Source organism: Phoenix dactylifera, chromosome 2 (assembly GCF_051530095.1).
Source record: "Phoenix dactylifera cultivar Ajwa chromosome 2, Ajwa_hap1_PhDact_Kaust_v1.1, whole genome shotgun sequence".
NCBI lineage: Eukaryota > Viridiplantae > Streptophyta > Magnoliopsida > Arecales > Arecaceae > Phoenix > Phoenix dactylifera.
Genome location: NC_143191.1, coordinates 25,058,094 through 25,073,646, shown reverse-complemented (window position 1 = coordinate 25,073,646; position 15,553 = coordinate 25,058,094). Strand labels below are relative to the sequence as shown.

The 15,553-nt window shown below is 37.7% G+C and overlaps 1 protein-coding gene across 1 annotated transcript; it reads left to right on the top strand.

Annotated features, from left to right (window-relative positions):
* The first annotated feature begins 6,135 nt into the window (after positions 1–6,135).
* On the top strand, positions 6,136–14,206 carry LOC103718938 (putative protein phosphatase 2C 66). Its single transcript, XM_008807953.5, has 5 exons — positions 6,136–6,671; positions 10,505–10,885; positions 11,163–11,280; positions 11,647–11,870; positions 13,212–14,206. The coding sequence occupies exons 1-5, from the start codon at positions 6,324–6,326 to the stop codon at positions 13,758–13,760; spliced, it is 1,620 nt and encodes a 539-aa protein (XP_008806175.3). The 5' UTR covers positions 6,136–6,323; the 3' UTR covers positions 13,761–14,206.
* Positions 14,207–15,553: the final 1,347 nt, after the last annotated feature.

Genomic DNA, 15,553 nt, shown 5'->3' with positions numbered 1-15,553 from the left:
CAATTGAGTCCTAAGGCATTGAAGAGTCCTAGTTTATTTGGAGTCTAAGAGTCCTAGATTGTTTAGAGTCTTGTTTATTGAGTTTATGTGTCATTTGAAAGAGTCCTAGCTAATTTGAACTCTTAGTCCATGCGTCTTTAAGGAGTCCTAGTTATTTGAGAGTCATAGTTGGTTTAGTGGATTTCATTAGCTGATTTTGTCAATTGATTTTGTCAGTTGATTTCATCAGCTGATTTCGTCAAATGATTAATTTGATTTAAAAGAGACCATGTTTAGTTTGAGTCCTAAAATTTTGGTTGTAAGAGTCTTTATTTTTCTAACCTCTTACTCTATATAAAGGGGTGGTTGAAGAATAATATTAAGAATTAATTTTGGTTTTCAATTGCTCTTGAGATTGAGAGGCGTGAGGCTTCTTCCTCCTCCTTTGGTGAGACTCCAAAGGTTTCTTTTTTCCTTGGTGAGACGTCGAGAAATCATTGGGTTTAGAATAGAGATAAGACTCTTCTATTCAACCCATAGTTATCTTGTTACTATTAAAACTGCAGCACCTTCCTTTGCTCCTTCTTCTACCCCGCCAATCTTCATCATACCAAAGCTCTAATATCTTAAACACCGAATTATCATGAAGTCCTTTAGGTTTCAGATCTAAATCGCAGGCCTAATCCCTTCCTCCCACATCCTAATCTAAATTAGCTTTGGGTCCAACCAATTTCAGCCATCATCCACTAAAAATTCAGTAACACCCATCCTCGACTGCGTCAATGAAGAAGGTGGTGAGTATATATAGATTATTGTTAAATAAGACTGCTACTCTATTGATTTAAGATAGCCCATTTGGTATACTGTTTAGGTTTAAACAGACTGAAGACTTCATATTAAAAAAGGTTACATGCTATGATTAGTATTTCAGTACTTTCTTTGTCCTGGTCCTAAGATGGTTAACCCCATGGTATGCTGAACCGGCCCATACCGGTCGGTTTCCATTGCATACCAGTGAAATCGGTTTGGTTCGCACTAGTCTGCACGAGGCAACGTGCCCACGCGTGCAGAGAAGAAGAAGAGGAAAGAGGAAGAAAGAAGAGGAAGAAAAAGAGAAAGAGAAGGAGAAGAAGAAAAGAAGAAGAAGACTTACCGGTACTGGGCCTCGTCGGGGAGCTCACCTTGCGGGAGAAAGGGGAAAAGAGAGGAGAAGAGAGAAGGAGAGAGGAGAAGAAATGAGAAGGAAGGAGAAGAATCGGGAAGAAGAAGGAAGAAGAAAAGGAAAAGAAAAAAAAGAAGAAAAGAAAAAGAAAAAGAGGCGGCTGTGCATCCTACGCGGGGAAACACATCCCGTGCGCATGGGCTCGCCTGTGAAACACAAGAAAACGCAGGAAAAACGCTTGGGCAGTGACCCCGCGCGCGCTGGCACACTGGGAACCATGCAGGCGCGCTCCCGCATGGCAGACTGGGTCGATACCAGTTCAGTACGGTCCGAACCAATACCGACTCGATTCGGGTTGCCACCGGTACGTCGACTGGTACCGATTCGGCATACCTTGGTTAACCTATTGTAATTAAGTCTCTATTTGTCGTGAAACATTTTTGAGCAAAAGCATACAAGTAGTAATAACAAAATCGATGATAGCTAGCTTTATATTAATTTTGTTGCATTCTCTATACAATTCTTGCAGTATTAAATTTTTTTTCTCGAGTTGTTCTCAATTTCCTCTTGGAGGGTTGTCGGTCCTCCGACTTTTGTTTCAATTCTGGCATTGCTGTGTCTGCTTCTAAAGTATTAATGAGCGTACTAAATAATTATCCTTTCAAAGATTCTTCTTCTCACAGCACATGAAAGCAATTGCTTAGGCTTGGTGGTTGTCGAAAATTCTAAAAATGCCTGCTCACAAGCACGTCATCTTGCCACATACCTCTTTGTTGTTGAGCCTAATCTAATTAATTTATTATTGGCAAGCTAATGTAGCATTTACGGATGACAAGCAAATGACATCTAAATCTGCTCATTATTTTAAGTTTGAATCCACTAATTAAACAAGGCGTATGTAATGTAGTTACATATTTTGTTGTTGACTAATATCTATTTTGTATCATTTATTCATAAAATGGGAAGTGACCCTGAGCCTAGGACTAGGTTCAAGGGTTAGTTATACCCTAGGAAGTCACTGCAATACCTAGGCTCCTTTGAAAAGAAGCACAAATGAGAGCTTGGTTGACCATATATGTGGTATGTTGTGGACCTCCCTACCTATTATTGCCAAGTTGCTGCACTTGTTAAGACCACTAAGAACATAATAATATGAAACAATGATACGTTTGAGAAACAAGACTTTGACCTAGTTGTAAAAATTATGGGGTCTAGTAGTAAACTAGATGATCAAACATCAAGAATCAAAATATTGTTTCCGTGTGCCCAACGGCATCTTGATAACTTGATGACAAGAGAGTTGGGTGGTATTGGTGTAATAAACACCTAATCGTGTGTTTAAATCGAAAAACTACTAAGAAGGTAAAGAGAAAAATTAAAAAAATTAAAAATAATATTTAGATTGACGGTTGGGGAAATATATCGCTTCTCTTCCGCCAGCTCTCTCGTAGGTGATGTATTTCTCTTGAAAGCTATCTCCCACTCTATTTTTTTAAGATAAATTTCGACGGTAGAGTTTGGGATAGATGTGCTTATGGTGGTTCTGGTTTTGTCATCAGAAGTTCAACCGATCTTCTTATAGCTAGAAGTGGAATCAGAATCTTTATGCTACAGTTTCAATAGTAGAATTGCATGTAGTTGGGAAAGGTTTGATATAAGTTACAAAAATTTTGAAAGCCCTGCAAACCATTAAGGAAGAAGATTCCTTGATGATTGTTATGTGGTTTTTAGCTTCTACATCTCCAGGTTTTGATTCACATCTCCTACTATAAGATTGCTGGCAAATGATTTCAACCCTTCAGTTCTTTGAGGTGACATATATGGTGAATCATACAGGGACTACTTTGTAGGAATTTATACCTGTGGCTCATATCCTACTCTTGAGTATTTTGTCCACCGACTCTCATAGATATATTTATGCAAGAATTGGATAATTTATCCAGCATACTCAAAAAAAAAAAAATGTAGAAGATAAAAGGAGTCAATTAACAGAGCTACACTGATTCACATGTGCAACAAAAAAAAAAGGGAGGGAGAAAACAAAATCAAATAGTACCAATAATCTAGCATCTTATGCAAATGTTCTTGAAATAAATGAATTTTTTAAAACTTCCAATTGATTAACTTTGCTGGAACTTTTTAAAGAACCATCAAGGTAACAAAATTAAGGAATTGCTGAGAAACCACCCAAAAACAAGAATTCTACTAAAGTCAAAGCGAGGCAAGATTTGAATCCATGTTAACTTTGCCAAAACACTAGCTACCACCCCTTGCCCATCAATGTTTCAGGAAGATATGAATCATGTGGGGTCTAACTCCATGATGGGTTGGTGCAGTGGACCCAACGATGGACGATTGTTCTTGTGCTTATGCATGACAAAGTTATTACAGATGACTGTACACCAGATTTTTAACAAAGAAAAATTGACTAAACAATCAATACAGTGGATGTACTTCCAGATCATGTTGGTTTGGTCCCTGTCAAAAGGAAAGCAGAGGGGCCTTGCAAGACCTTCAAAATATTGTTCAAAACTATCACTTTTATTTTAGTGTTAGTTTTGAATTAACTTCTAGTTTTAGATGAAATAAAGATCCAAAGGAAACTTTTTTAAATTATAATTGAAGCATTTCTATACTTAAAATAAAATTGTTTAGGTCATGTGTGAGGATCCGTGCAGGCGTGTGTTTAGTCCCACATTGGTTATTCGCTGGGTTGATCTTTGGTACTTATATAGGATTAAGCAACCCAAATAATACCTTCCGGCTAGCCATTTTGGGTGAGGTCCTGGGTTGTTGCAAATGGTATTAAAGCGGACCCGACCCATAACCTATGTGGACTAGGAGACACTGCAGCACGGATCCATTGGGGCTGATCATGGGCCGATCGTGGTATTTGTGATTAGATTTGAATAGATTTAACCCTTAAACTGACGAAGACGTCAGGACTTAAACGGAGGGAGTATGTGAGGATCCGTGCAGGCGCGTGTTTAGTCTCATATTAGTTATTTGCTGGATCGATCTTGGGTACTTATATAGGATCAAGGAACCCAAATAATACCTTCCGGCTAGCCATTTTGGGTGATGTCCTGAGTTATTACATCATGGATCCAAACATGATAGTTGCTCTTTGCTGTGACTTCCCCATGCAAGAGCTGTGGTTTAGTTTTATCGCATTTTCGCTTTAAGGTTGTGTGCAGACACATTGAATTTTGAGATTCATGTGCTATTTCATGATCAATGTTCATGTATCATCTCTAGTTTTTTCATCTACATTTTGTACTGGAACCTGCATGGATATTAGACCTACTATATCTAGAATGAAAATGAAGTTTTCGCAATAGGATTTACCTAAACCACAGTGGTTGGTGAATAACCTCGTATATGCGTCTGATCATTTGGGATATTATTTTTTTTCCTCAATGCATAATCCGGGATAATGGATCATGGCTGCAATAACATGAGGACTTTTAGAAAACCTAATGATTTTTTCCCATATTTTATGAAATAAATGGATAACTAATCATATGGGATGATCATTGTGAGGATATGTGCAAACATATATTTAGTCTCATATGCTGGATGGATCTTGGATACTTATATAGAATCAAAAAACTTAAGTAATACTTTCCGACTAGATTTTTTGGATGAGGTCCTGGATTGTGACAAATGGTATCAAAGCTTATCTGGCTCATAACCCATGTAGATTAGGAAATACTGCAACGTTGGTTTATTGAGGTTGACCACAGACTGATCATAGGACTTATAATTAGATTTGAATAGATTGGGATCTTAGCCTGATGAGAACGTTAAGGCTTAAACGAAGAAAGCATATGAGGAACTATGCATGCGCCTGTTTAGTTCCATATCAGTTATTTATTGGAAAGATTTTGGATACTTAGATAGGACTAAGAAGGTCCTAATTGTTACAATCATAGTATTTTTAGCTCAACAACAGACAACAAAAACACAAGATTAGCACATTTGTAGCGAGTGGTACAAGTTTACTATGTCCATATTTGAACAAATCAACCTTGGTTAAACTTTCTCACAGGTGGGCATAATTTAATCTGCCTCTCACTGTCTCTATCCACCCTTTTGGTTACTTTTCAAGAGAAAATGATTTCCATTTTCAGCCGCTTGCTTATTGAATAATTCCACGCATTGTCCAAAAATTTCAAGCCTTGCACATATTATATCATGCTTACATGCGCTGCTCAATTACTAAATAGTAGTTTTGGTCGGCCGTTTGCTGTGCCTTCGTCAAACAATCATTAAAAACTATATGACAAAAATGTTAAATAATTTGACAAAATGAGCCAAGTCCTCGTGAGCCGACCCATTTTCTCTTAGTCTTAGCGCCATTGATACGTTATTGCTGCTTTTCGGTTCAGCCTTGTGCTAAGAGAAGCTTAAACTAAAAAACTTCAAATGGCAGCCTAAGCTAAACTTAAGCGTCGACTAGGTCGAGACCAATCTAGCCCTGCCACATCCAATAACATCCCATAATTTATAGATTGCGAGAAATTATTGCTTACACTGTACGCACCAGTATGCTAATCACGACCGCCATTTTTTGTAATAATGCACGGACATGCATGCCAGATCAATAATGCTCGTAAAAATCAGCTAAAAAACTTCAAATGGCAGCCTAAGCTAAACTTAAGCATCGACTAGGTCGAAACCTATCTAGCCCCGCCACATCCAACAACATCCCATAATTTATAGGTTGCGAGAAATTATTGCTTACACTGTATGCATTAGTATGCTAATCACCATTTTTCATAATAATGCACGGAGATGCATGCTCGATCAATAACGCCCGTAAAAATCAGCGGCTCTCATTGGCTGCGTGCACAGCCACATGCCCTATGCGGCAATAATTTCTCTTATATTTCTTTTTAAGGCTGAGGAAAATTCCCTCAGAAGAAAAAAAAAAAAAAAAACTTGTTCCTCCTCATCCCTAGTTCTTGTTAGCAAAAGGAAACAACAAACTCCTCCTCTATATCCCACACTTATCAAGCATTAAAGATTATTCAAGTCATTAATATAATCCATCATTTTCCAACTCATAAACCCTACAAGGCAGGCCCACAACCCCTTGATATTAACTCTAAAAGTCTCTCTCATTTCGCCCTCTAATGCGCTGAGCTCCACTGCCGGCGGAGTGGTGCCTTCCTCTCAGATGGGCTCGTGCATGTCGTCCCGGTCTACGGCGAGATCGACGGCGGCGGGGGGAACCCTGACGGCCGACCGCAGTGCCTCCTTCTCTTTGTTCCGGTCTCAGATCAGCGTCAAGAGCTGGAAGGAGGCGACGAGGCTGAGGAAGGAGAAGGTGAAGAAGGGCAGATGTGGTGGTGAGGGAGGGGTGTTTGATCGGCGGGCAGCTGGCGCCGGCGGTGGGGAGCTGGCGGAGGACGAGCTCCACGGCGTGCCCGGCCGGATGTTCCTGAACGGGACCAGCGAGGTGGCTTGTCTGTATACTCAGCAAGGAAAGAAGGGTACTAACCAGGACGCAATGGTCGTGTGGGAGGTATTGGTTTTCTTAAACTTGTTTCTAGTATTTGTTGATGTTTTGGGCATCTATTTGTGGTTTTCGTTGCAAGAGAGGGTTTTTATCGGCGGTGATTTCGTGGGAGGAGAAGGGACTGGTGGATTTGATGTTAAAATCTTCATTCTGCTCGTGGTTGGATGTGTTTTAACGGTGCTATCAAAACCCAGAATCCAGATAACCCATTAAAGGAAATGGTATTGCCTATTGAGATAGGAACATTGGAATTTGTTATTTTTCTCAAAAGAGATGACTTTTTTGTTCTTTTTTGAACTTTTAGATTCATTTTTCTGGATGATTGATGCGGTGGGAACTTGGAAGTTTTCAATACTCTTTTTTTTCTTCAATATTCCTTATAAACGTCTACTTTTGATATTTTTAGAAGGATTTTCTCAATTTTTTTTGGAGTAATTATCTTAGGATCATAATTATCTTAGGATATCGAGTGATCAATTACAGGTCCTTCGTAGTTGGTGATTAACATTTGAGACTAATCTTTTGGATGGTAATATTAGTTAAACTCCGTATTTAAAAAATATCATGTATTTCTTTATCTAATTGTTAAGCTCATTCAGATATTGTTTTTAATTCGAAACTCTTTAAATAAATTTTCGGTATACCCAGAAAAATTAGAAATGCGGGAAACACCAACAGAAAAAAAAAGAATGTACTGACAAATTTAATTTTTTTTAGTAATAATATAAGATTAACCATCTCTTTTTGTTTGAAAAGTTGCAACTAAATTTCTTATTCCTACTTTTAGCACTATTCACGTTATTTGGAGTGTTTCATGTGTAATTGGACATGTCAGTCTGTTTTTCAGCGTCAAAATTCATGGCACATTCCACTTGAACTTATGATGCATGGTTGCTACTAAGAGCTACTCCTATCTTTGTGTCATTCATGCCATTTGGACCATGTCACTATTACATCGTGGTTATGTATTTGTCACATTTTGCTTTATCTGTTACTGGGTTCTAATTTTCAAGGAAATCTGTAATATCTAGCATTAGATGGCCTCTAAAAGCAATGCTGTACTGTATATTGAATTTTTCATATATATAAGTGCACAAATGTATCATCGCTTGAATTCACATCATATGTTCTCAGAAGGATGAGTTGTATGCTTGAAGCTTATACTAAATCTAGGTTATGTAGATATGTAGGTAATGAAGAGTAGGATATTAAATCTAACTAACTGAATATCACTAAGTATTCTAAAATTATTTAAACATGTCTTTTGGAGCATGTCCCACGAACGGTGCAAAATGTCAGGTCCTAATTTTGGACATTATATGCATATCCTGTGTATTTGTGTGCTCAGATATATAATTTTGGAAAACAATGAAAAAATGCATTAAAAAAAATCAGGGTAAGCATCCCTTGATTTGTTTCTAGTCAGAGGCATGTGTATGGATATATATTCAGAACCAATTAGGGCTTGTTTGGATGTTTTGGCAGAGGTTAATAAAGAATAGAAGAATTATGGGAATGGAGTGATGTTGCAAATGATTCCGAGGAAAAAAAAATACTTCAATTTTTTTTGGAACTTATGGTTTTGCTACATACGAGAAGTTATGTGGGAAAGATGACTGCATTCAATACTAGTTGCATTATCTCTTCTTGTCCCTAACTTCCCATCCCCAAATTTTTGACTCTTTTTTATGATCCACAATCATCTCCATCATAAAGTTGAAGATTTGGGGACTTGACCAGGGTAAAGATGGTAGTGGCCATGGAGTAATAGTGGGATGATCTAGAGGAAGGGCAGAGAATGGCTCATCTATGGTAGAGTTCAGATGTTTGAGAGAGAAATGGAGAATTGGGGGTTGGAGAATCTAGAAGGGAGAGAATGGGTTATCCACGTGCGTTAATAGATCTAATGGGAGGAAAGACAATGAGTCTTCCATGGAGGAGTTGTAGAGGATCTAGGAGGGGAGAGAGTCAGTGGGGCTAGAGGAGTGATCAGGGATAGAGGCAGAAGCAGTGAGGGACGGAGGGGCATTTACTTTAGAAAGGGTGATGAGTTGAGAAAAGTGCAACAGGGAGAGTTCCTTCTTATGCAAAATGTGGGTAAGTAACAAGAGGAAAAATGTGATTTTTTTTTTAAATTCCCATAGAATAGCATATTTTTATGGTATTTTAAACTAATAAAATTTTATTCAAACTGACTCCAAAAGAAAAAATTCCTCATGGTTTATGATTCCATCGGAATCCCCATCCGTGAATTACCATTGGAAATCAAGTGCATCCAAAAATGGCACTATAATGTGGTAGCAACATAGACCTAATGGAAATCTATTTCTTTAAGAGCATCACATTTATCTCCGGAACGAAAATTAGAATATTTTATCATCAAATTTGCTGTTCAATTTTAATATAGAAAATCTGTAGTGGTTCCCTTTTCCTTTCCCTCTCTTGTTTCCTCTCTTTTCTTTTCTTTCTCTTTTCTTGCTTATCATTTTTGATGTTACATGTATGCAATAATTTAAATCTTCTTTCTGTGGCCATAAGACATTTCAAACCTTATGCCTTTTGGCAATTGTTGCTGGTTTATTGGTGCAACTCTTCAAGCAGGGAAAAAGTTGGCTGTATTCAACCATCTTGAAGGACATAGTTGTTGCAAAACCACACATACATACACACAAAAAAAGGAAGGGGGATGGTACAAATGGAGTATATGTATCAAGTCTATTGCATAAATCTTGATTGATGAGATCACAACCATTCATCATAAGCTTCTGGAATAGACCAAGTGCCAAGATCTAGTAGTAGTCATAGAGAGATGATGACTTAAGATGGGAAGGACATTAGGAAGTGAAAGACTAATTGGAGCTGCTGTGACACCCTGGGTAGAAGAATCTTTATATATTGATTCAACTAAACAACGACAACAAAGAGGACTTGGCACATCATTCTTAATTAAAATATTTATAATTCTAGCTTATAAATATGTTGTTTTAAATCAATTATTATTTGTTGATGTCTTTTTTTTTATTGCTTTTAGCATTTGTGGAAGATTTTGGACAAAGTAGGTGCTTTGTTTAAAATTACTGGCCAAAAGAAAATCACCCAGAAATTATTGTTTCACCTCATATAATGAAGACTAAAAGAAAGTGTTATACCTCATCAACCTTGAAACAGGAAGTGCCATTGATTCATATCTTAGTACTGTCATTTAAGTCTTCTATGATTTCTCCTTCATGCTGCAACCTCTTATCATGCATCAACTGATTCAACTCCTCTTAGGACCCTCACTAGCCATTCTTGTATATGTCCTAATTACCTCAACTTATTTTCCTTTTCTTCATACCCTTTCTTTGTCCTCTTTTGGTGCCTCTCCTAAAGCATTCTCCTTTCCTTACAGTTCCTTGCATTCACCTTAACATCCTACCTATTATGCGTATCTTATACACATACACCTCACTACATACCCACACAATCCATGCAATAGAGCTGATCATAAACCTTTATTGTAATCTTTTCTTTTATGTTTGAACAGCATTACTAATTTGTGTAACATCTGTAGTTCCCTCAACTGGTACTTAGCGTAGAAAATTAGGTTGCACCAAAGAGTCTCTCTTGGATGTTAGTAGTTACTTCTTCAATAACACATGTAGAAAAGAGATGAGCTTAAGTTAACATTACCACAGAAATTCCCTGGCCTCCATAATTAATTCATAAATCTAATATTACTCTATCATACATGTCTTTAACCTTGATCAGTATGCCAATTCTTATGCCTTCTAAAAGCAATTTAAATTCATCTCTCTCTCTCTTTCTCTTTGTGGCTGATATTGTTTTTATGACTGTAGAATTTCTCTTCGAGAAGTGACACCATCTTCTGCGGAGTATTTGATGGTCATGGGCCATTTGGTCATATGGTTGCCAGGAAAGTCAGAGATTCTCTTCCTCTTAAGTTGTGCACTGAATGGAGAGCTAATGTTAGTGGGCATGATAGCCCTCATCAAAATGGTAGCTTGTCTGGGAGTATGAATTCTGAAGAAACAACATCCATTAGCATTGATGATGACTGGGGAGAGTCCATTGATGAGGATGAAAAGCTACCTGAGAATTATATTCCGCTTAAACAGTCTTTCTTGAAGGCTTTCAAGTTGATGGATAAGGAATTAAAACTTCATCCAGTAATTGATTGTTTCTGCAGTGGAACTACAGCTGTTACTCTGGTAAAACAGGTAATAAGTTGCAATAATTTTAATGATTTGTTGCTTTTACCAGTGTTCAAAAACTTCTCAGTCTCCAGGTTGGACTTGGTGGAATGATTCCATGCTCACCGATTTATAATACAAGAGATGTTGATTTTTTCTCTCCTGGAAGTAATTTTATAGTTATAGCATTTCCAAACCAAGTCAACTTGGCTGATCTCCAAGTCAGTTAGCAAGTTTTTGAACATTGGCTTTGCCTCCATCAATTTGCAGGCTGTTATAGTTTGTACAACTTGCACTTCTCCAGGGACAGGATCTTATAATTGGAAATGTTGGCGACTCTAGAGCAATAATGGGCACACGCGATAAAGACAATAATTTGGTTGCTGTACAATTGACTGTCGACTTGAAGCCTAATCTTCCTAGTATGGATTCCTTCCCTGTTCAGTAAAGTATGTCTTGTGTAGCAGAAGAGTTTGGTAGAATATAGGCAAGCTTCTGGATAGTAGCTGATTTTGCTTTTCTGATAAGCCAGATAGGGCTTCAAAGACATTCTAAGAATTCTTTTGAGTCTCTGGCATCATGCCCAGTTGAATGCCCCAAAATTATCTAGGAATTTCCTCCAAGGTTCTAACATGACACCATCTTCACATCTACCACTTTCCACTAGTCAATTTGGAAAAGCCCTTTCCAATGAGTGACCTGATAACTCTAATCCCTTGTTGTTGAGGTTGACAATCACTACAATTTAATTTGTACATAGATATTAACCTTTTCATACATTGTCTCAGGGGAAGCTGCCAGAATCCAGCAATGCAGAGGGAGAGTTTTTGCTTTGCAGGATGAACCAGAAGTTGCACGCGTATGGTTGCCAAACAATGACTCACCTGGCCTGGCTATGGCCAGAGCTTTTGGAGACTTTTGCCTGAAGGATTATGGATTAATTTCTGTTCCAGATATCTCCTATCATCATCTCACTGAGAAAGATGAGTTTATTGTTCTTGCCACTGATGGGGTATCTTTTTGACTCCTTCTAAAAGCTGATGTTTCATATATTGTGGTGCAAAACTGAAACTTCAGTTCTTGGACTTGGAATGGCATAATTAAATCATTGTCAATTTAGTAAAAAAAAAGGATTATGATTTTTTACTATAATATCTGACTACCTTGAAATAATGAGCAGCTAAATTTCTGGCATATGTAGTCCAGTTGGCCTCCTTTCCCCACACATTAACAATTGGGCTTATTTTAGGTTCAAATGATTTTTGGATTTAGCACATTCATACTGAATAATATTGAATGATATTGTTTGGAAGTATAATTCATATTTTACCTAACGATATGTTCACAGTGACAGATCTGGCTCATGACTACTGAGCGTGCTATATTGACCAGCTGAGCTGGGGCTATCCTTTTGCTGAAACTTGGGGCCCATGGACCTCCTTTCACAACCTTTAATGAAAATAAACAATCTGAAAATTTACATTTTTCATTACTTTTCATCATATTATCTTTTTGCATTACATGCGAGTAATTCCTTATAGATTTTGCCTTAACTAGCGGAACTGTGCCTTTTTCATCCTCTTTTATATTCTTCAGTGAGCAATACTGAATGCTTTTAATTTGTTTGAGGTAGCTGTGCATTTTATGTGGCTAGGCAGAGCATATTCTACGGCACATAATGAAACTCTGGGCCTATCTATTCGGTGTATTTGTACCCGTGATGTATGAAATGCCCGCTTTACCCCCAAAAAAAACAAGAAGAAGAAGAGAAAACTCTGGGCCTAAACTTGAGTACATTGAAGAGTATATGTTTCAGAAAAGATGTATGTCGCTGAATTGCCTCCACGATGTGATCAAAGTCGTCCGTGGAATTCAGGGAGGAAGTCCACTCTGTTTGCATTAATATCAGATTGCTAATATATATTTTTTAGCCTTTATGCTTCCTATCTGGAATATTCGAACTACTATGTGTAATACTGGCACAGTATCTGAATGATGAATCAATTTACTTTTGCAATTCTCTGTATTTATCCTTTTTTAACAAGTTCTCAATACATTCATTTACCAAATTCATGATTACAAGATTATTGGAGACTTTTTTTCCTTGGTTGCTGATTCAGCAAAGATATTGTTGTTCTTTTATGTGCTAATGCATGTAATGCTTGTAGGGATCATGTTTGCATTGTTTAGAGTTTTTTCCACATGAGATTTCATTATTTCTGGATAATGAAGTGGCAGGGAAGTTACCCACTGCTTGTATATCCAATGCGCTGTTGACTGATATATTGATGATGAATGTCTGGCATGAGGCAAAAACTTTTGGAACTGATAACATGCAGCTAATTATTTGTAGGTTTGGGATGTTCTCTCCAACAAGGAGGTTGTTGATATAGTGGCATCAGCACCAACTCATGCAACTGCAGCTAGAGCTCTCGTTGATTGTGCGGTTCGAGCTTGGCGACTTAAATTCCCCACATCGAAAATTGATGACTGTGCTGTTGTTTGTCTATTTTTGGAGCCAACATCCCCATCTGATCCATCTCAGGAGAGTGACCCCAGGGAGATGCCTGCAGAGCAAGCAGAGATAAAGGTCCTGGGCTCAAAAGAAGAAGACAAGGAAGAAGGGCATGGATCTGTTGAAGCTCATACGCCTGTTTCTACGTTAGAACATTCGTATACATTTTGCAATGCTGATGAGATTGTACCAATATCTGAGGAACATAAGGTAGAAAAAGTGCCAGAAATATGTCAATCCGCAAGAAGCCTTGCTGATTGCATATCCACAGCAGAGGAGGAGGAATGGTCTGCCCTCGAAGGTATTACCAGGGTAAACTCCCTTCTAAATCTTCCCAGAATCTTGTCTGGTGATAAAAGGTCCACCAGTTGGAGAAAATGGTTGTAAGAGGTGACAAGCATCTCCTACAAGGAATTGAGAAATCCAAATTGGTCATTCTTTGCAGCAACAAATACTACAAACCATTGATCAAGGAGAAAAGCCTCTAGAAATTTGGAGCTGAAATTATAAAAGAATTCTATCACATGATATTCAGCTCCACCAGCCTTCATGGAAGCCAATGGCTCAGTTTTGTTTACGCTTTCATGGAAAGTAGCAGGATTTGTTTTATTGTTTGTTTGATGTCAAGTTTATGTTAAGTTCTTAGTGTAGCATGCCGAAACCTGTGTTCTGTTATTTTATTGTGCTGTTGTTGGAGGGTCGCACTTCACAGGTTTCTTTACTCCTGTAAATTTTTATCTTTTTTGGAAGAAGCCTGTGAATTATGTCTCGCCTCCTGCCTGGATGAAACACATCTATCTTTTAATATAGACATTTTTTTATTGTATGTTTAATTTTATTTTGCCAAGCATCATCCTTTTCAATTCCTCTTGTGCTATTCGGAATTAGGCTACTGCTAGTTTGTTCTGGTTACTGTTTCTCTCGTATTATGTTTGTGAATATAAGTATTGTGTTATCAGGGGCTTGGTTTTGTGGTTGTATGGTTTTCTATATTTTGTCCTTTTCAAGCATTTCAGGGACTTGGTGTATTTCTCAAAAACTGTTCTATCCTCTGGATTTTTCCTTGTCATGCATCAATGGGGATTATGCAATACACTACTACATTGTGGCCCAAAATACTTGTGCATGGTAGTGAATAAAACAGATTCTGGGAAATTTCATCGAGGCAATCCTCGTTCTGTTCTTTCTCGTGTTCTATTTATTCATATAACTTTGAATAGTTAAAATTATTTGCATATCTTAGATCTCTTTTTTAACTTATCTTTTTCTGAGAAATCTAGTTCACAAGTAGTGTTGAAGACATCCATTGATGACTATGGATGATGTGTTGAAATCAAATTACATGTGATATGGAGTTGGTTATGCTTGTAAGTTTTGTTTTGATGATTTCACTACTTGGTTACAGATATCCTTTGATACTTTTACCAAGTGTTCTTTGGTTTTCATTTATTTTGTATCTATTGGGTTCTGTAATTTGTTACAACACGTCGATCCAACTCATTGGTTTCTTTGGTCAATCTATCATGCAAATCTTCCAAATATGTTTTGCATCCAACGGTCTCGGCTGACCATCGTACCTATCCCAGACTCACTCCGGTGACTATCAGAATAGGGTCCGTTTGGTTTGCAGCCAGAATCGAGATTAGAATTAGAATGAAAATCCGAATAAACATATTATCTGGGATATATTTAGTTCGTGACTGAAATTGAAATTGAAATAAAATTTGAGTATCAAATAAGAGAATAAAAGTTATTTATTTTTATTTTCATTCTAGAGTTTAACTTGTGCCAAGCAAATATGTCCTAAATATTCTATACGCATACCTCTATAAAATACTCGGATCTAATGAGAGCACCGTTTGTTTCCATTTTGGTCCTTTGGAGTGTCTGCTCTGAGATTCCAAAACAAGCTGACGTGGTGAACGACGGAGGTTCCTCTATATGATCCATTGCAGGAAACCACCTGTACAATTTTTCACTTGTGAGGGTCCTCAAAAATTTAAGGAGGCGGAAGAGCATCCGCACGTGCAATTCACATGCTTGTTAAAAAATGGCTTTGTGCAAATGGCCCCTCCTTCCATTCTTTATTAGATCTTGGTCCACTTTCCCGTCAAGTTTAGACCATGATGGTTGTAGATATAAGATTTCTATTTATAGGGGGCCATATGCAAACTAATGCC